This window comes from Myotis daubentonii, chromosome 9 (assembly GCF_963259705.1).
Source record: "Myotis daubentonii chromosome 9, mMyoDau2.1, whole genome shotgun sequence".
Lineage (NCBI taxonomy): Eukaryota > Metazoa > Chordata > Mammalia > Chiroptera > Vespertilionidae > Myotis > Myotis daubentonii.
The window spans coordinates 2,646,701-2,667,598 of record NC_081848.1 but is presented as its reverse complement, the minus strand read 5'-3'; the positions used below and the strand labels follow the sequence as shown (position 1 = coordinate 2,667,598).

General features: G+C 54.2%; 1 protein-coding gene across 4 annotated transcripts; it reads left to right on the top strand.

Moving 5' to 3' along the window:
* The first annotated feature begins 4,923 nt into the window (after positions 1 to 4,923).
* Positions 4,924 to 15,682, top strand: C2CD2L (C2CD2 like). 4 transcript variants are annotated; one of them, XM_059707650.1, is made up of 14 exons: positions 4,924 to 5,690; positions 7,610 to 7,705; positions 8,082 to 8,201; positions 8,367 to 8,477; positions 8,580 to 8,696; positions 9,252 to 9,363; positions 9,480 to 9,588; positions 10,261 to 10,325; positions 10,427 to 10,554; positions 10,641 to 10,809; positions 11,737 to 11,838; positions 11,969 to 12,105; positions 12,191 to 12,476; positions 14,857 to 15,682. In XM_059707650.1, the coding sequence occupies exons 1-14, from the start codon at positions 5,337 to 5,339 to the stop codon at positions 15,066 to 15,068; spliced, it is 2,118 nt and encodes a 705-aa protein (XP_059563633.1). In that variant the 5' UTR covers positions 4,924 to 5,336; the 3' UTR covers positions 15,069 to 15,682. The 4 variants fall into 4 exon arrangements, with proteins under 4 accessions (XP_059563633.1, XP_059563635.1, XP_059563634.1 ...); XM_059707652.1 differs by having other exon boundaries at positions 4,925 to 5,690; positions 11,740 to 11,838; XM_059707651.1 differs by having other exon boundaries at positions 4,928 to 5,690; positions 11,972 to 12,105.
* The last annotated feature ends 5,216 nt before the right edge of the window (positions 15,683 to 20,898 follow it).

Genomic DNA, 20,898 nt, shown 5'->3' with positions numbered 1-20,898 from the left:
CCCTCGAGTCTTGGATTTAACCCGGTTGTTGATTTCTTTTTCATTATTTATGTATATAATTTTAATTGATTTCAGAGAGGAAAGGAAAGGGAGAGAAACATCAATGATGAGAATCATCGATCAGCTGCCTCCAGCACTCCCCACCCTGAGGATGGAGCCTGCAACCCGGGCATGTTCCCTTAATCGGAATCGAACCGTGACCTCCTGGTTCATAGCTCAATGCTCAACGTTCAGCCCCACGCTGGGCTCGACTTTTTCCTGGTCCTGGCGGGATCACTGCCTTGTGCCAAGCTGCTAAACCTAGGAGGTGAGGCTAAAGCACTGGGAAGAGATAAGGGAGCAGGAGAGCCGGACGCACACGTGGCTTCCTGTGAACTCTGGTTCCTCCCTCCAGGTTCCTGTGCCTTTGGCTTGACACCTGTTTCCTTGCAAATAACAGTTTACCACCAGCATCTTCATCCTCTTTCATCCACTCACAGGCTCTTAGGTGACAAATGACTTCTATTCCTCAAGAGGAAATCACCTCCAGGGAGTTTGGAAAGATGACTCAAGTATCCCGGCCCCTTGTCCATTCTTTGGAATGTGACCTGCTTGAGGAATAAGGGTCAGGTTGACTTTTTTTGGCCGTCTCTCAAAACCCGTTGTGAAATGTCTCTTCTACTTGAAGGTGGCTCTAATTAACTATGAAAAACCATCTATTTATAAAGTACACTTTATAGACATGAAGTAATCCTGGTAATTTACGTGATAGAATTTCATCAAATTCTCAGTACTTATTATCCGACTGGTATTGTTGTTCTGTGTGTGTGTGTGTGTGTGTGTGTGTGTGTGTGTGCGCGCGCGCGCATATACATGCACATGCATCTGTGCCTGACTGGAAACTCCCTAGAGCAGCAGTTCTCAACCTGTGGGTCGCGAACAATGAAAATACATCCTGCATATCAGATATTTACATTACGATTCATAACAGTAGCAACATTACAGTTATGAAGTAGCAACGAAAATAATTTTATGGTTGGGGGTCACCACAACATGAGGAACCGTATTAAAGGGTCGCGGCATTAGGAGGGTTGAGAACCACTGCCCTAGAGTTTTCTGACCCACAGGACTAAGGATACACAGGCATCTGTACGTAAGGCATCATTACGCATAATGAGCCTGGGTCTGAAAGGTACAGGCAATAGGAGCACATTTAGTGTCATCAAGGGAGAAGATAGGGCCTTGAGGAAGAATAGCATCTCCAAAGATTTCAGTGAGTGGCAAGACTGGAAGACCTTCCAAACAGGGAAAGGACCAGGTGGGAGCAGATGGGAAGGCTGCGGCTTCGGTTCCTCCCGACTGGAAGAGGGTGGAGAGATGTTCAAAGACAAGACACTAGGGATTCATCGTCCAGGACACACATTCCCATCAGAACATAGTTACGTGAATACTTGACATATAATCTGAATATTTTTGTTCCCGAGATGGTAAATGCCCAGTTGATTATCAGACTAATGAGAAGAAACAAACACATCGTTTGGCCACACTTGAAATGTCATGCCTTTCCTGGCAAGAGTTCAGAGCATTTGCATGAGAGCTGAGCTCACCCTAGGCCTCAGATAGGGGAGCTGTCAACGCTTCAGCTGGTTTCCTGCGCTGAGCAGACAATGCCTGAGAAGAATATCTGCTGCTAGGGAGTCCTGAGTGCCTGCCAGGGAACAAGGCCATTGTTAAGTCTGATTGCCTCACAGCCTGTCCCCAAAATGTCCCACAGCGCCGAAAAGGCCACGAGACAGCTTGGGAGAGTCTGGGGCTAGGACAGTGGCAGGACCAAACCTATGGCTCTTTCCAGGCAGCTGAGTTACTGTTTTCGCTTTTCTTCCTGCTCCCTGACCCCATCAGTTTTTCAAAAACGGTTACCTTTTCTGTTACCTTCTGTTATCTCCCATTCTACTAGGATGACATGAATGAATTTTCAAAAGATGGAAACAGTGTAGAAATTTTTAGTGTTTACATGTATACTGGAATATTTTTTGTTAGACTTCTAAAAATTACAAAGAATTCACTAATCTCTACTATGTGAATGGAAAACTCTTAAGTACTGTAGGGACACAAAGTAATATAAGCACGGCTTTTTTCACTCAAGGAGTTTACTTCAGCATCGGAAAGCAACTTGGTTGAATATGAGGGAAGAGAGAAGAGTAAAACAGGGCTCTACTCTTTTTAAAATATATATATATTTTTAAATATATATATATATTTTATTGATTTTTTTTTTTTTTACAGAGAAGAAGGGAGAGGGATAGAGAGTCAGAAACATCGATGAAAGAGAAACATTGATCAGCTGCCTTCTGCACACCCCCTACTGGGGATGTGCCCGCAACCAAGGTACATGCCCCTGACTGGAATCGAACCCGGGACCCTTCTGTCCGCAGGCCAACGCTCCATCCACTGAGCTAAACCAGCCAGGGCTTTTAAAATATATTTTTATTAATTTCAGAGAGGAAGGGGGAGGGAGAGAGATAGAAACATCAATGAGGAGAAAGAATCATTGATCGGTTGTCTCCTGCACGCCCCACACTGGAAATCGAGCCAGCAATCCGGGCATGTGCCCTTGACTGGAATTGAACCTGGGACCCTTCAGTCCACAGACTGACGCCCTGTCCACTGAGCCAAACCAGCGAGGGCAGGGCTCTACTCTTTTTATTATTATTATTATTATTGATTTTTTACAGAGAGGAAGGGAGAGGGATGAGAGAGAAACATGGATCAGCTGCCTCCTGCACATTCCTTACTGAGGATGTGCCCACAACCAAGGCACATGCCCTTGACAAGAATCGAACCCAGGACCCTTCAGTCCGCAGGCCGAGGCTCTATCCACTGAGCCAAACCAGCGAGGGCAGGGCTCTCTTAAGCAGCTTCTGGGTGCGTGGGAAAAGCAGACATATAAACAGCCAGCTAGACATAAGGCAGAATGAAATGAGTGCTGCAGGTCTAAGCCACAACTGAAAGGAAGCGTGGCGGCACTGGCTAGGCTAGGGAGACGGGCGGAGACTGAGTTGGAAGCAGCATCTGGCCGCAGAGGAGCAAGGGCTCGGGGAGAGTTGAGGCAGTAATCCAAGCTCTCAGAGAAGCGAGGCCCCTGGGAGGTCCGAGGCTCCTGAAGAAGGGTTCCTGGGAGAAGCGGGTCCTCAGAGTGAAACTTGGCACGTGGAACCTGCTCGCCTAGCCTGGCTGCTCTGCCCACCGACAGCTTCCTCCTGCACCCCAGGTTCCGCCCTGAGTCTCCTCCTTTCATCTCGTGTCGGCTCCTCCCCTCAAGATTGGAAACCCACACTGTGGGAATCTGCCATTGCTTTTGGTGTTCAATGATGATGCATGGGCAGGGCCACAGCAAGGGAGCAGTGAAACCCAGGGGTGCCCCCACACCCCACCACCCACCACCTCCTCTGGCTCAGGCACCTTGGTACTGACCTGCCAGCTTCTGTCTCGCTCTGCAAGTCTCTACTTTAAAGAGGTTTCTTAGTCTGGCTGAGCGTGGACCCAGGAACCAAGAGATCAAGGTTTGATTCCTCTCCGGGCACATGCCCAGGTTATGGGCTTGATTCCCAAGGAGGGCGTGCAGAAGGCAGCAGATCAATGATGCTTCTCTCTCATCAGTGTTTCTATCTCTCTCTCCCTCTCCCTTCCTCTCTCTAAAACATGATACACACACACACACACACACACACACACACACACACACACATTTTTAAAGCATTGCTTGCTTCCAAGGCACTCAGATGACCAACTGGGTTTGGAAGAGAGAGATTGAATACTTTCGCTGTTGAGCTTCTAAGGAAGGCACTGGGTGTCAACGTCCTTGTGATGTGCATGTGGAGAAGGGCCTCTTGGGGAAGGAGATTCTTTGAATCCTTCCTCCAGGAAGCAATGACAAGCTCCTGTCCTATAGAAATGGAGTGCACTCCCTTAAATCTAGGACAGGTGTGCCTACACCACAATTCTGGGTGCTTAATGGGATGTTAGACACTGGAGGGCAGGGTCCTCTAGCTGAATCTACTGACAGGCCAGTGCTACCACCAGCTCCCTGCTCGTTACCACCCCCTCTACACATGCTCCTTAGGCAGGAGCTGTTACTATGGAAATATATTATTTTTTAAAAAGCAAGCAGCCCCAGGCTCAGGAAATAGCACCTGAACAAGCCCCCAGCAGCAGGGAGGTTAGTAGGGTGCTCCTGTGTCCTCTCTCCAAGGCGAAGTGGGGTGGGAATGGCAGGGGGGATAATGTCCCATCGACCAGGGACCAGGTTCGGGCTCTGCTCTCTCCCTGGTCAGTATCAGCTGCACCTCGACCAGGCACTGCTACCTGGGAGGCCACTCGGCGCCTCGCTTACAGACCCCGGGCCTAACTTCGCCAGGAAACGGGAGTCAAGAAGCTGCTGAGCCTTCCAGTCCGTGTGGCTCAGTGGCTGAGCATCAACCTGTGAACCGGGAGGTCAGGGTTCCATTCCCTGTCAGGGCACAAGCTGGATCCCCAGTGTGGGGCGTGCAGGCAGCAGCCGGTGGATGATTCTCTCTCACCATTGATGTTTCCATCTCTCCCTCTCCCTTCCTCTCTAAAATCAATAAAAAAATTTTTTAAGAAGAAAAGAAATAAAGGAGCTGCAGAGCCTGGGGGAGTGGGAGAGGGAAACGCTGTCCATGGGAGTCACCTCCTTAACCCCACAGGCGTCCGAAATGGAAGCAGCAGAGGGGAGAGCGGAGCAGCTTCCCAGGTGAGCGCAGCTACTCCGCGGGGAGCTCGGGAAGGAGGAGCACCAGGGTTCCAGGATGGGGCGGGCGGTCCAAGATCCCGCCTATTTTCAACCCCGGAACCACCTCCGCGGCCGCCTCGCCCTCCCGCCCGACTCCCCAGAGGCAGCGCCCCAAACCCCAAGCCCCGCCCCGCTGGGTGCGGCCCCTTTAAGGCGGTGGGGGCGGGGCGCGCGGTGTTGTCAGTGTCAGCCCCGCACGCAGCCCCGGGAGCCCAGCGGTGCGGCCGGAGCCCGTTCCTGCAGACGGTCCGTCGGGTCCAGGGGGCTCGCGCCTGGGCGGCGGAGGAGCCCGGCGCGGCTGGCGACTCACCCGAGCGGGACTGCAGGACCGAGGAGCGACCGACCGCGGAGAGGGAACCGGCGCGGTGGCCCCGGGACCCTCTGATCGCTCTCCGTGCACCCACCTTCCCGGCGCCCGCCCCGCAGAGCGCCCGAGCCCGCGCGCCCAGCCCCGGGGGAGCCGCCCGCCCCCGGCCGCCCGGGCCATGCTCCCCCGGGGCAGCGGCTGAGCCCGAGTGGGACCGGGAGCGCAGCCCGCCGGAGCATGGAGCCGGGCCGGGCCCTGCGGGACGCTGGCTGGGCGGCCCTGCTGGTCCTGTTCGCGGCCTCGCTGCTCACGGTGCTCGGCTGGCTGCTGCAGTCCGCGCGCGGCTGGTGGCGGCGCGGGGCGCCCGGGGACCGGAGCCCGGGACCCGCTCCAGCGGCCGAGCCCGCGGGGCCCCTGCGGGAGCTGGGAGTGTGGCGCTCGCTGCTGAGGCTGCGGGCCGCTCCGGCCGGCGCCCCGGGGGAGCCCGGCGTCCGGGGCCTCCTGGCGTCCCTGTTCGCCTTCAAGTCTTTCCGGGAGAACTGGCAGCGGGCGTGGGTGCGAGCGCTCAACGAGCAGGCCTGCCGCGCCGGGGTGAGTCTGACGGGACACCCAGGGGTCCCCTCGCTCAGCCTTTCCTTCCCAGGGAGGGACCTGTCGCTGCCCGGAGGGCCGGATGGGGGCGGGGATCACCGGGGGAGCCCGTGGCCTCTCTTCCTCTTTGGGGTAGAAAGCCGGCTGGGTCCCCGGTTCAGTGTTCCTGTAGTCGGGATACCCTGGCTCCAACCCCGGTCCAAACTGCTGTTCTCAAAGCAACGCTAACCCTGAGCCCGCGGGCGCTTCCGCCCAGTGCGTGTGCGGATGGCTTTGGGGGGCGGGGGGCGGGGGGCGCTGCGAGGTTGGGAGGGAGACAGGTAATACTCCTTCCCCGGAATTTGCCTGGTTCTCCTGCCCCCACACCCAGTTGACATTTCGGGTCCCAAGTCCCTGATGCGATCAGGCATATTCCAGAGGAGCCTGATTTACCCTCCCCCGGCCTCAGGAACCCACTGCTCCCGTCTAACTCTTCTGTTTCCATGCTGATGTGTTGAGGGGAAGGTGTCTGGGTGGAGAGCAGATAGTCAGTCCACACGCTCCCCGGGAATGCGCCTGAGCCGGCCACCAGCTAGCCTAGTCCACTTCCTCCGGCCACAAGTCCCAGGAGGTGGGGCAGGAAGCTCTCCTGAGTCTGAGAGGTGGGGTGGGAGGTCGAGGTCTCCCTCTCCGGGGCTCCTGCCCACCCTGGCCCAGGAATCTCTCCTTGCTCGCTCCACCAGGCCCCTCACTCAGAGGCGTCTCCGCCCCCACTCCTGGGAGGGCTTTACTAACTGCCCAGATGCCTAGACCCAGAAGTGACCACAGGAGAAGTTGCCCATCTCCTGCCCAGGTGGCTGGCAGAAATCCAAATGGCATCTTTCAGTCCAGTCTTGGACTCACACCTCCCCGGCGTTCCCCGCACCTTGTCCCTTGGTCAGGAGTGACTCCCAGGGCAGCTGACTCAGCTGGACGTTGGCCTCTCTAGCAGGGAGTGGGGAGATTGGGGTTCCAAGCATCCGTCTCGCCATCTCCGGGGGCCTGGCCTCCGGATGTGACAACTGCAGAACCAGGAACTGGCTTCCCCGGGTTCGGCAGGCAGATGAGCCCTGTGGATTTGTTTCCTCCCATCCCAAGGCCCAAGGAAGAGCTGTCAGTCCGTCTGGGCCCCTGCCCAGTTCTCCTTCCCTCCCTGCTCTCCAGACAGGGCTGCAGCAAGTTGCCTCCACTGCAACGAAAGAATTAGGAAGCTCTTTCAAGCCCTAAGCTAAGCAGCTTTTTGCTCCCTAATACCACCCTGCTGTCTGCCTGGAGGGACCCAGACCTCTGGACCCTGCAGCCCTTTCAGCTTGCTTTTCTTCCCAGTCCCTCTGGTAAAGTTCCCCAAGGCCAGGCTGAGCTGTCTTCATCTCCAAGAGCATGGCTAGAATCATACTCTTATGCATCCACATCCTATTTACCTGGAAGAAGCTTGGCCTCATTTCTCCAGCTCTTGCCTAGAATAAGTGGGCCTTACTGTTTTTACCCTTAGCTCAGTCATGTCTCTGTCTGCCCAACTATCATATAAGTGACAACCTACAACGTGATTATTTTTTTCTGTGCATCCCTTTTCCTTTGGGTGGAGGGTGGAGGATGAAGAGGAAATTGGGGGGAGAGGAGGGAGGCTCCTGGTATTCCAGGAAAAATCTAGGGCCTTCTGCTCAAAGTGACCTGGTCTCTGCGGTGGGCTAGCTCCCCACTTCTCCCTGGCAGCTGCAGGGCCCTGGAGAGGTGGGTTTGGAGGACAACACATCCTATTTGAAAGCCCTGAGCCAAAGAGGGGTCAGGAGCCAGCCTGCGGCTGCGGCCTCAGCAGTGCCAGGTCCCGGCCAGCAACTCAGCAGGCTCACCCTGCAGAGGCAGCTCCAAAGACCTGACCTGTGTCCACATTACTCCCTCAGAGCTCCATCCAGATCGCCTTTGAGGAGGTGCCCCAACTCTTACCCAGAGCCAGCATTGGTCATGTGACCTGTGTAGACCAATCAGAGAACACCATGGTAAGGGTCGGCTGGGCAAGGCTTCTTTAGGGTCTCAGAGGGGGCTGATTCCAAGAGTTCCCTTTAGTCCAAGGGCTCTTAACCTGAGGTTGATGAATGACGAAGGGATCCAAGGATTGGCTTCAGGAGGTCTGAGAATCCCACTAAAGTGACATGCAACATGCTGTACATGTGTTCACATCTGCATTTTTCTGGGGAGAAGAGCCTTTGGCTTTTCTACGATTCTTTTATGGACTTGTGGCCTCCACACAGTAAAGTCTCAAGGACAACTGAAGTGGGGAGGGTCTGCTGATCCATCACAGAGCAGGGCGAAGCAGGATGGCGCATCCTTCCCCCATGCCTAACCCTCGTTGCCTCCATGCTTTGCCTGTCCCAGGTGCTGCATTGCCAGCTCTCTGCTGAGGAGGTGATGTTCCCAGTTTCTGTGACCCAACAGTCCCCCGCTGCCGTCTCCATGGAGACCTACCACATCACTCTGACACTGCCACCAACACAGGTGGAGGGGGTGTGGGAAATGGAGTTGGGCAGCAGGTGGTTCCGTTGCCTCCGCCTTTTCAGTTGGGCTCCTTTCTAAGAGGGGGTTGGGGTGGGAGGGTCCTGGAGAGTGGGAATAATTGGAGGAGTAGGCAAGTCATCTCAGTCTCTTGGTCCCTGTCCCTAGTTGGAAGTTAACCTAAAGGAAATCCCTGGCGAGGGGCTCCTTGTGTCCTGGACCTTCAGGAATCGCCCAGATCTCAGCCTGACAGTGCGTCCCAAGCTGCAGGCCAGAGAGGTAAGGGAGCAGGGCTAGGGGTTGGGGGAGGCAGGAAGAGGCAGAGCAGGGAAGGGGAGGCCGAGCTGGGGGCCCGTCTCTGTGCTCCTCTTCTCCCTGCAGAGAGGTGAGGAGCAAGTGGAGCTCTCCACGATTAAGGAGCTGATAGAGGATGCCATCGTCAGCACCCAGCCAGCCATGATGGTCAACCTCAGGGCGTGCTCTGCCCCTGGAGGGCTGGTGAGTAGACACTGAGAGCAAATAGTTTGCACCCTGACCGGTGTGGCTCAGTTGGTTGAGAATCATCCCATGCACCAAAAGGTCACCAGTTCCATTCCTGGTCAGGGCACATGCCGGGTTTTGGGCTCGACCCTCAGTAGGGGGCTTGCGGGAGGGAGCTGATTGATGTTTCTCTCTCTCTCTCTCTCTCTCTCTCTCTCTCTCTCTTTCTCCCTCTCCCTTCCTTTCTCTCCAAAAATCAATAAGAAGATTTTTTTTATTTATATGTATTTTTACAGAGAGGAAGGGAGAGAGAGAGAGAGTTAGAAACATCGATGAGAGAGAAACATCGATCAGCTGCCTCCTGCACATCTCCCACCGGGGATGTGCCCACAACCCAGGTACATGCCCTTGACCAGAATCGAACCTGGGACCCTTCAGTCTGCAGGCCGACGCTCTATCCACTGAGCCAAACCGGTTTCGGCAAGAAGATATTTTTAAAAAAATCAAATTGTTTGCAGGCATAGTGTCTTCAGGGTACTATGTTGGAATTCTCTTTTGACCTTCTGTACTTAGATACCCAGTGAGAAGCCACCCACGCTGTCCCAGGCCCAGCCAGCCATCCCCAGACCCACCCGGTTATTCCTCCGGCAGCTTCGAGCATCGCACCTGGGAAGTGAGCTGGAAGGTGAGAGCTCGCCATGGCTAGGGGCTGCCGAGGTTATGGTTGCAGGCAGTTGGCCTCTCTTTTCCTTAGTGGCTTCCCATCTTTGATCTGAGCATCTAATTTCTGTCTCCTCCCAGGCACTGGGGACCTGTGCTGCATGGCCGAGCTCGACAACCCTATGCAGCAGAAGTGGACCAAGTCCGCGAGGGCGGGTCCCGAGGTGGAGTGGACTGAGGACCTGGCCCTGTAAGGATTCCCGCCCCGCCCTGTTCCCAGGCAGACAGTCATCCCTTCCAGCACAGCCTGGCACAAACCAGCTCTGTTGTCACTAAACCTTGATGTGTGCTCCTTTAGGCCAGGCCCCCACTAGGTCCTGGGGTACAGATGTGACCACGATTCAGTGCCCACCTCGGTGTGGTTTCCGTGTCAAGGCAGAGATAGATGGATGTAAAGAGAATGGAATTAGTGGTCTCTTCGAGGTTAACAAAAAGTGCACAGGAACGCCCCCTAGGGAGAGTAATTCCGGGAGGGGAATCAGGATCAGAGCAGGCTCCGTGGAGGAGACGATATTTAAACCACACCTTCGAGTACCAGGAGGATTTCAACACGTGTTCCCGGCAGAGGGAAGAGCGTGAGCAAAGGGAAGATGGTGGTTTGACATAGAGACAGAGACGGGAAGGCGGAGCGGGGCAGGGGCGGCGGGGCTTGAGTGCCCCGCTGAGGAGTATGGTCTCCACTCGGGCCCTCTCCTGTTCTCCTGGGAGAGGAAGTCCTTGGAGGGCAGGGCTGACTCTGATTGGAGCACTCATACCATCTCATTTTTGTACATCACTCTCTGCCTCTGTCCTGTGATCAGTTGGAGGGTGGATTCCTTTTGCTAACCTCCCCCCTCCCTGCCCCTGCTTCTCCTGGCCGCAGGGATCTGGGCCCCCAGAGCCGGGAGCTGGTCCTCAGGGTGCTGAGGAGCAGCCACTGTGGAGACGGTGAGTAGGAGGCCGGAAGGCGCACCCTGGGGGGCGTGGGGAGGCAGGTGCTGAGTGGAGCCTGACCATGGGCCCAGCTCATGGTGCTGCCCCTTCCCCAGCCGAACTCCTGGGCCAGGCCACACTGCCCGTGGGCTCCCCTTCCAGACCACTGTCCCGGAGACAGGTGTGCCCACTCACCCCAGGGCCTGGGACAGCCTTGGGACCCGCAGCCACCGTGGCAGTGGAGGTGAGGAGCGACCCGGGAAAGATGGGAGGAGGTAGCACAGGATGGTCTTTGAGGCCCGGCCTCTTTGTGCTCCCACCCCTCGACAGCTTCAGTATGAGGAGGGTTCCCCCCGGAACCCCACCCCCTCCATGCCACGCCCCAGCATCACACCTACCAAGAAGGTCGAGCTGGACCGCACCATCATGCCTGATGGCACCATTGTCACCACGGTCACCACTGTCCAGTCCCGGCCTCGCACTGTAGATGGCAAGTCAGGTAAGAAGGAGGAGCTGAGAGCCCAGCAGTGGCCAGGGGCCTTGAGCGGCAGGTCGGTGGAGGGACAGGGAGGGGCAAGGAAAGCTCTAACCCTAACCACCCCTGTTCTCTACCGCATCATCCTCATTATCTCTGTCTCCCTCGGACTTCCCCTCTCACCCTCCCCCTCTCACCCTCCCTCTCCCTGACTGGTCCCTCCCATGTCAACCCTGGGCCCACCCACCCCGCCACTGCGGGTGACTCTTGCACTTCCACCTCCTAAGTTCCCCGTCTTTTCACGGGTCCGGGTCCGTTCCCCTCTCTTTCCCCAGCCCCACTGCCTCATCTTCCCTCCCTCTAGCCTCAGCCAGCCAGTGCCCTGCAGGACCCTTCCACACGCCCAGTGGCCTCCATGGTGTTTCTTCTACTCCCAGGGTCCTCCATGACATTTCTCCCGTCTCTAGGGGTCCCATGGGATTCCCCTCCGTGCAGGGGCCCATGTGCCATCTCGCACCTCAGTATTTTCATGGCATCTCCCCACACTCCCATTAGTTCCTCTGGTGCCTCTTTGTCCCCAGGGCATCTTCTTCTTCCTGTTTGTTTTATAAGGAATATAAGATATTTTTTTGTTAAATATATTTTATTGTTTTCAGAGAGGGAGAGGGAGAGAGAAACATCAATGATGAGAGAGAACCATTGATCAGCTGCCTCCTGCACACCCCACACTGGGGATCAAGCCCCCAAACTGGGCATGTGCCCTTGACCGGAATTGAACCTGGGACCTTCAATTCACACAGCCTGATGCCCTATCCACTGAGCCAAACTGTGATTCATCATCTCTGAGTCACCCCTGCCCTCTGAGTCACCAAAGCCTACATCCCAACAAAGATGGGGTGGGCGGGGGCCATTCTCAAACTCCCCCCAGCTCACTGACCCTCCCCCACCCAGCAGACTCCCCCTCCCGCTCCCCGTCCAAGGTGGAGGTGACCGAGAAGACGACGGTGCTGAGTGAGAGCGGTGGCCCCAGCAGCACCTCCCACAGCAGCAGCCGTGAGTGGGGACCTGGAACGTGGGAGTGTCGGCTGGTATTGGGGCCCCAAAGTCAAAGCCATTTTGGGTGGGGCCTGGGGGTTCTGGTCCAAGGGGAGCTGGAGCGGAGTCGGGTCCACCCTCTGCCCAGCAGGGGAGAGCCACCTTGCCAACGGCCTGGACCCTGTGGCAGAGACAGCCATTCGCCAGCTGACGGAGCCCAGCGGGCGGGCAGCCAAGAAGACACCCACAAAGCGGAGCACCCTCATTATCTCAGGTGTTTCCAAGGTAACAGCTCTGGGGAGAGCAGCCACGGTGGGGAGGAAGCCCTCACGGATCACTGCAGTCCATTCAAACCTGTCCCTCTCGCCAGGTGCCCATCGCGCAGGACGAGCTGGCGCTGTCACTGGGCTACGCCGCCTCTCTGGAGGCCTCCGCGCAGGACTCTGCCCGAGACAGCAGTGGCCCCTCTCCCCTGCCCTCGGGCCCCCCGGCCGCCTTTCCAGGAGCCCTGGACGCCCTCTCCAGCCCCACCAGCGTCCAGGAGGCCGATGAGACCACACGTTCGGACATTTCCGAGAGGCCGTCAGTAGATGATGTCGAGTCGGAAACAGGATCGACTGGTGCCCTGGAGACCCGCAGCCTCAAGGATCACAAAGGTGGGGAGAGGTCGGCAACCCCCTCCTCTGATACTCAGTGTCATGACCTGGGTCCTCCTGGAGCCTTAGGGACATGAAGGCCGAAGCCAATGGGCTGTGTCCTTCCACAGGGGCTGCCAGAGGCCCAGCCGGTCTCAGCCGAGCTAAAGTAGAGAGGGAGCTGGATGCGCTGGGTCCTGTGGCATTATTTACCACAGGTTTCCTTTTTCCCGTGTCTAAGTGTGTCTCTTCCTTCCCTTGTGTGTTTTTTTCTTCCTTCCCTTTTATTTTCATATATATTTTTATTGATTTCAGAGAGGAAGGAGAGAGAGATAGAAACATCAACGATGAGAGAGACTGGGGATCGAGCCCGTAACCCAGGCATGTGCCCTTGACCGGAATCAAACCCAGGACCCTTCAATCCGCAGGCTGACCCTCTATCCACTGAGCCAAACTGGCCAGGGCTCTTTCTTCCCTTTCATTATGTACTCTTTCCCCTGTGAGTATATGAATCCTACCCTGGGCTCTAACCGGTTTGGCTCAGTGTATAGAGCAGTGATGGCGAACCTTTTGAGCTTGGCGTGTCAGCATTTTGAAAAACCCTAACTTAACTCTGGTGCCATGTCACATATAGAAATTTTTTGATATTTGCAACCATAGTAAAACAAAGACTTATATTTTTGATATTTATTTTATATATTTAAATGTCATTTAACAAAGAAAAATCAACCAGAAAAATGAGTTCGCGTGTCACCTCTGACACGCGTGTCATAGGTTCGCCATCACTGGTATAGAGCGTCGGCCTGTGGACTGAAGGGTCCCAGGTTCGATTCCGGTCAAGGGCATGTACCTTGGTTGCCGGCACATACCCAGTGGGGGGTGTGCAGGAGGCAGCTGATCGAGCTCTCTCATCGATGTTTCTAACTATCCCTCTCCCTTCCTCTCTGTAACAAATCAATAAAATATATTTTAAAAAAAGAAAAGAATCCTACCCTAGGCTGACCTAGTACTGTCCCTGCGCAGTGACACGCCTTGTGGGCGGCTGGGGTACTCCTCACTTCAAAGATGAGGGCTTCCCCCAACATCTTCAGCCCTCTGTCAACCACAACGGCACTTAACCACTTACGGCTGAAGCCGGCATCACTTCTTGGGATAATGAGTTCCCAAACCCAAAGCCTGCGGAGTGAGCGCCTCCTCATGACCCTGGTCTGAATGGACCTCTTGGATGCACCCCTTCCTGCTCACATCCTGGAATTTGTCAATGAGCCCGTTTCAGACAATCTTGTTCTTCCATGCCTGCCTCTGAGGACATTTCTTTTTTTCTTCCTTTAAAAATATTTTTGATTTCAGGGAGGAAGGGAGAGGGAGAGAGAGAGAGAGAGAAACGTCAATGATGAGAGAATCATTGATCGGCTGCCTCCTGCACGCCCCCACTGGGGACCGCGCTGCAGCCAGCATATGCGCCCTGACCTCCTGGTTCACAGGTCAACACACAACCACCCAGCGACCACCGGGATGAGGACATTTCTTTAGAGACACCCTCTGCTCAGCCTTGTTTTCCCACAGTGAAGAGTCGGGTGGCCAGTCTGTGGGCACAGAGCAGCGGCCCTGACTGCCCCGGGGCCAGCGCTCAGCAGGGCGCAGCCAGGACCAGGGCACGCGTCTCTACCTTCCTCCCCAGGAAGCCCGGCTCCCAGGCCCAGGGCCTGGTCTGTTCTGCGCGGCCCACCCCTCCATGCTTGTTCTTTTTTTTTTTTTTTTTTAATATATTTTTATTGACCAGAGAGAAAGGAAGAGGGAGAGGGAGAAACATCCATGAGAAGAGAGAATCGTGGGATGGCTGCCTCCTGCCCGCCCCGCACTGGGCTCTGGCCGGGTGGTCCTCCCTCCGCGCCCGGCCGGTCAGCGCCCCCCTCTCCCCCCCACTCAGCGCCCCTTCCCCGCTCAGCGCCCCCTCCCCCCGCTCAGCGCCCCCCTCCCCTCCCCGCTCAGCGCCCCCTACCCCCCGCTCAGCGCCCCCCCTCCGCTCAGCGGCCCCCCTTCCCCGCTCAGCGGCCCCCCCCTCCGCTCAGCGCCCCCTCTCCCCGCTCAGCGCCCCCTCCTCCCGCTCAGCGCCCCCTCCTCCCGCTCAACGCCCCCCTCCCCGCTCAGCGCCCCCCTCCCCTCCCCGCTCAGCGCCCCCCTCCCCTCCCCGCTCAGCGCCCCCTACCCCCCCCGCTCAGCGCCCCCCCTCCGCTCAGCGGCCCCCCTTCCCCGCTCAGCGCCCCCCCCCCCGCTCAGCGCCCCCTCTCCCCGCTCAGCGCCCCCTCCCCCCGCTCAGCGGCCCCCCCCCCCCCCCCCCCCCCGCTCAGCGGGCCCCCCCTTCCCCGCTCAGCCCGCTCAGCGCCCTCTCCCTCCGCAGTGAGCTTCCTGCGCAGCGGCACGAAGCTCCTCTTCCGCCGGCGGCCCCGCCAGAGGGAAGCTGGGCTGAGCCAGTCGCACGATGACCTCTCCGACAGCATGGCCGCGCCCAGCGCCCGCAGGAAGGCCGGCAGCTTCTCCCGCCGCCTCATGAAGCGCTTCTCCTTCAAGTCCAAACCCAAGGCCGCCGGCAGCCCCAGCCCGCAGCTGTGAGGCCTCCTCGCTGAGCCGGGAGGGCGGCTGGCACGGGCACCGGCGGGGGAGCGGGAGCCATGGGCCCTGGAGGCGGCGAGGACGCAGGGGTGCGGGGAGCAAGCGGGGGCGCTGCCTGGCACGTGTGGCCTCCCAGAGCGGTGCCCGCAGAGGGTCCCGGGTGCTCAGCTCCCCGACATCCCTCCTAATTTATTCGCTTTTCTATTTGTACGTCTGGGCCGGGAGCTCCGGCTCGCGCCCAGGTGGCCTTGCCCATCTCAGGAGGCGGGCGGTCCCTGTGGGCTGGGGCTCCCTCCCTCCCAGCCCTGGGCTGCCCGCACCGTGTCCCTGAGGACATGGCAGCCCACAGGAAGCCGGGGTGGGGCAGGTCCTCCCTCCTCCGCCTCCGCTCCTGCCCCCCCCCCCTTTAGTACCGTTTTTTGTACTTGATGCCTCGCTGGGAGGTCTCCGGGCAGGACCCCTCCCTGTACTGATGGCTCTAGGGGCCTCATTGAAAGACTGCGACGATGGACACGAGCGGAAGCAGGGGTGCTCCGCGGTGTGTTGATGATGATGGCCATTGCTGTGAGATGATTTGGAATTTAATTTATTAAAGTCAAATTGGAATTTATAAACTGGACCATTGGTTATCCTTTGAAAGGGGAAGGGGCAGGGAGGCTGTGGGGTTGATGGGGTGGGAGGGTCCCACACGGCCCAGGGAGGGGGGAGGGGACACACATATTGGGTTTTCTAAGAACTTCCTTCCTACACAGCCAGTGTGGCTCAGTGGTTGAGCATCAACCTGTGAACCAGGAGGTCATGGTTCCAATCCCAGTCAGGACACATGCCCCATTGCTGCTCGATCCCCAGTGTGAGGCATGCAGGAGGCAGCTGATCCATGATTCTCTCTCATCATTTTTTTTTTTATATTTTATTGATTTTTTACAGAGAGGAAGGGCGAGAGATAGAGAGTCAGAAACATCGATGAGAGAGAAACATCGATCGGCCGCCTCCTGCACATCCCCCACTGGGGATGTGCCCGCAACCCAGGTACATGCCCTTGACCGGAATCGAACCCGGGACCCTTCAGTCCGCAGGCCGACGCTCTATCCACTGAGCCAAACCAGTTTTGGTGATTCTCTCTGATCATTGATGTTCCTATCCTTCTACCTTCCTCTCTGAAATGAATAAAAATACACATTTTTAAAAAGTTCCTTCCAACAGGGAGGAAGGGACATGTAGAAAGAGGATGAAGAACAAGAGTCTTTAAAGAGTGAAGTTATAGCAAAAAAGGCAGTTTGCTGGCTACGCCCTCAATCTTGCCCCGGATCCTCCATTTTTGGGCAGCAGCCATTAGCCATGTGCTCAGCAAGGAGCTTCTTCCTGGAAGCCCAAGTCTCTGCTAGCCACACCCAGGATTTCTTTAAACTAACCAATGACAATCAAGGGAAGTGCTCGCCATAGACACAACCACATCCTGTGTAACAAGACCCCAACTTGCACCTGGCCAATCGATAGGGCCCACAGTCATCTCTCCTCCCCTTACTCCAACCCCCCTATAAAACCCCTCTTCCCACAGGGCTCTCTCCCTCTGCCCCCTGCCGCTGTGTTGGCGAGTGTGGTGGACGGAGAGCTGGAGCTAGCTCGAATAAAGACTCTTTTTGCTTTTGCATCGGACTCGGCTGGCTCCCTAGTGGTCTTTTGGGGATCCTGAAATCTGGGCATAACATTTGGGGGCTCATCCGGGATCCCAAGACCATCGAGGGACCCCCGATCCGGAGAGTCTGACTGGCCGCGGTAGGTGTCTGTGTGTTGTGTATTCTGTTCTGTGTGTTATATGTTCTGTCCTATGTGAGCTCACTTCTGAAATTCTGTAGTGCCCGAAGCGGTCTAGGTAGACGCACTGCTGAAGGACCACGGGCGGGGAGAGTCGGAAGACGTTCTGCTCTTTAGGAGGGAGGTGTATTCCCCTCTAGGATCTGAGACGAGGCGGGTCGCTCCCACCGGTTGGTGTACGACCATCGACTAGCTTTCAGGTTTGCTTCCATGGAGTTGGAAGGCTGTACTTTGGGGCCCTTTAGTTGTCTGTGTTTTTTTATGTTTTATTCTGTGGACTTACTGGACGGACATTATGGGACAGACTCAAACTACTCCTTTAAGCATTATGGTCGATCATTTAAAAGAGGTAAAGGGAAGAGCCAGCAACCTCAGTGCGGAGGTCCGGAAAGGCCGGTGGCAGACTTTTTGTTTCAGGGAGTGGCCGACTTTTAATGTCAGGTGACCGCCGGAGGGGACTTTCGACCTCCCCACCATCCGCCGGGTTAGGGACATCGTCTCACAACCCAAGGAGGGACATCCTGATCTTACATTGTTACTTGGCAGGACCTCGTGGAAGATCCGCCATCTTGGCTTAGGCCCTTCCTACCTCCACACCCTCCTGGGCCAAAGCCCATTCCAGCAGGACTTATTGATCTGTTAGATTCTGTCCTTTTCACCCACCAGCCTACATGGGACGACTGCCAGGTCCTGTTCACAACTGAGGAGAGGGAAAGAATCCTCAATGAGGCCTGGAAAGTGGTTCCAGGCATGGACGGGAACCCAACCACCAACCAGGCCCAGATAGATGTCTCTTTTCCCTTAACTAGGCCTGAATGGGATTTCAACACGGTAGAAGGTAAGGAGAGGCTTTGGGTCTATCACCAGACTCTAATGGGGGGTCTCCGAATGGCTGCTAGAAAGCCAACTAATTTGGCCAAGGTGGGGAATGTTCAGCAGGAAAGGGATGAGTCTCCAGCTGCCTTTTTAGAACGGATCATGGAGGCTTACCACACCTACACCCCTATGAATCCAGAAGCTCCTGAAAACATGGCAGCTGCGATCATAAGCTTTGTAAACCAATCGGCCATGGATATTAGATAGAGTTTTGAGCTGAAATCTCTTTACAAATGTACAAAATAAGACCCCAAGACTGATTATTTCCTAAGAAAAATGGCAAAATTTTACCCAAAGGAAAAAAGATACTGGCTAGATTCTAGCAGCAGGATTGGCATTTCCATAATAAAGGACAGTTTTTAAATGCTAATGAAGGGTGTTAAAAAGTTAACTTCAAGGCCTAAAAGGAAATTCAGTAAAATTGTCTCTGTTACAAAAATTTGCTAAAAAATATGCCTGAAAATAATAATTTGAATTTGAATCTCAAGAATTATTGAACTATGTTAATTATAAAAATCTAAGTAGCCCAGGTAAAAGACGGCTATGCCCTTTAATTAAGGCTGGCTTCCCAAGGCAATTTCTAATGGAGGAAGGGCTAGCCTCCCTTCCCCCAACAGAACAAGCAGGTAGGCAAAAATTTCCCGCCAGTGGCAACTTCTAAAGACAGGCTTGCTTCCCAGTTTCCCATCCTTGGGAGAAAGAATGTAAATAATTTACATTTTAATGGTTACCTGTTTCCAGTCAATGGCAGCCCAAGGCTTTGGGAGTTTGATAAATTAAATTAGATATTCTGAAATAACAAAATGCTAAAATATTAATCTAAATTTGCCTCATGAAAATTCTAGAGGACAGAATTAAGTCTGTTGGTTGATTATGTCTTGCATTTTTGAAGTTTATTCTTAAAAATGTTACTGATTGAGAAATGCTAAATATTTGACTTGCCAGCTAAAATTTTAAGGTTCAGATTGAATTGGAAGAAATTGTGTAGTTGTGGTAGCTAAATGCATAAAGTGTAGAAGTTTATTTTGAGAAAATAATTTTTTGTTTTCTCTAAAATAATTAGAAGTTCAAAATATATTACTCATTGGTCTGATAAAAAGAGGATTAATTTTGTGATCTCAACTGAAATTTTTAATACAAAAACCAGTTTAAATTTAATTGATATTCTTTAAGATAATTATAAAAGGTATAAACAGCAAATGGGATTTCTGTTTGTCTGCAATAGAATGTTGGCCATCTATCTTTTAGGGATTTTGGTTTGCTCTTCCCTTGTTTATTGTGAGAATAAGGAAATCATCTTTTCTTTCAGAGAACAGTTTAGACAGCCACAATGTTGAGCTGTGTGACTTGGCAGCCGCCATGTTGGCCGCATGGCTTGCCACGCCCCCAGGGGCCGCCATCTTGAAACAGTCAAGGCCCCTCCCTCTGACTTAGCCAATCACAAAAGGAATGTCTGCTCACTGCAGCAGGATGGGATTTCAGGGGTGGAGCTTTAAGGCGGAGTTTTACTGCAGAAATGTGGATGGGGCAGGAAGTGTGCTTTGAAACTATTTTTAAGCTAATCTCTTAAATCTAGAAAACCCTGCTTTCCTTAAACTAAGGACAATTAAAGGTTATATGTTCCCTCCCTAAACAAAAGTTAAGTAGCTTATGTCAAAGTCTTTAAAAGGGACTGATAACAGTAATCCAATTTCTAAAGTGAAGTATGATAAAATTAAGTTGTCATGATATTCTTACATGGTATTATTCTACAAGTTTCATTAATATTTTTTTGGTGCTTTATCCCAAACAAACTATAAATTAATTCTTTGAATGTTTGGCAGCAACTTAAGGACATGAAAGGATTTATTGCCTTCCACTGTGTGGAAGGTCCCCTGGGAAGGCACTTAAGCATTCTGTATTATTGACCTCTCTTGACCTTTTTTTGCCAAGAGGATTCCAATTGTCTACAGCTGTTATCTGAGCTCTCCGTTCAAGCTGAGATCATGAAAAGCTGGTAGGATGGATCTGTTTCTTGCCCAATGGCGTAAGCTGGGCCCTCTCTGGAGAAGAAACCTGGGTTCCCCATGATCAAGGCCGGGGCCCCACCAGCAGGTGAGGGGATCCAAAGGCAGTTGCTGGGCATGGAGGCCAGAGGGACATAGGTTAACAAGGAGACATAACTGAACCTCACATCACCCTACTTGGCCCAGAGGATGGCTGGTAGTCAGTGATGGGTAAGACCCCTCAGGGAGGGGTGACCTAAGACAGGCACAGTCGGGGGGCCAGTAGGAGAGAACTTGGGGTTCAACATAGGTGGGGCACAGATCCTCACCCCCCCAATTGTGCAGGGGCTTGAACACTTGCCCCTTCTGAGGAAGGTCTCCTGTCCCCACGGCTGCTTCTTGCTTCCCGTGCCCAGCCCAGATCAGGAACCAAATAACAGAAAGAGATTTGGTCCAGCTGAAATCAGAATCCAGATAAACGGAGGCTTGGCTAACAGACCCTATGTCTAAATCTAGCCTAACAACAGGAATGCTTAGAGCCTTCACAAGGATGTAAATTAAAATTACTGTTAGAATATTAAATTTGACAGTAAAATACTTGTCAAGTTTTCAAATTAGTTAAATTTGGCTAACTTGAAATAGGTAATTATTCAAAAGGTATTAACCAAAATTTTCATTTCGTGGTAAGCTGCTGGAAGAAATCTTACCCAGGTATGGTTTTCCTGTTATGATAGGATCTGACAGCGGACCAGCCTTTATTTCACAGGTAACGCAGGTAGTAGCCAGGGCTATTGGGGCAAATTGGAAATTCTTATAGGCCCCAGAGTTCAGGGCAGGTAGAAAGGATGAACAGAACTCTAAAAGAGACCCTTACCAAATTAACCATGGAAACTGGCGGGGACTGGGTGGCTCTCCTACTGTATGCCCTTTACCGGGTAAGGAACTCCCCTTACACCCTGGGCTTTACTCCCTATGAAATCATGTTTGGCAGGCCACCCCCTATCATTCCTAACCCTGCCTGTGACTGTGTTTTGTTTGACTTGCTGTTTTCAATTGTTTGTTGGAATCTTCATGGAGGACGTGGCCTGGTCTTTCCCTTCCTCCCTCCTCCTGATTCTGAGAGCGTCTATAGCTGGATTTCGGGTGATCTCCAG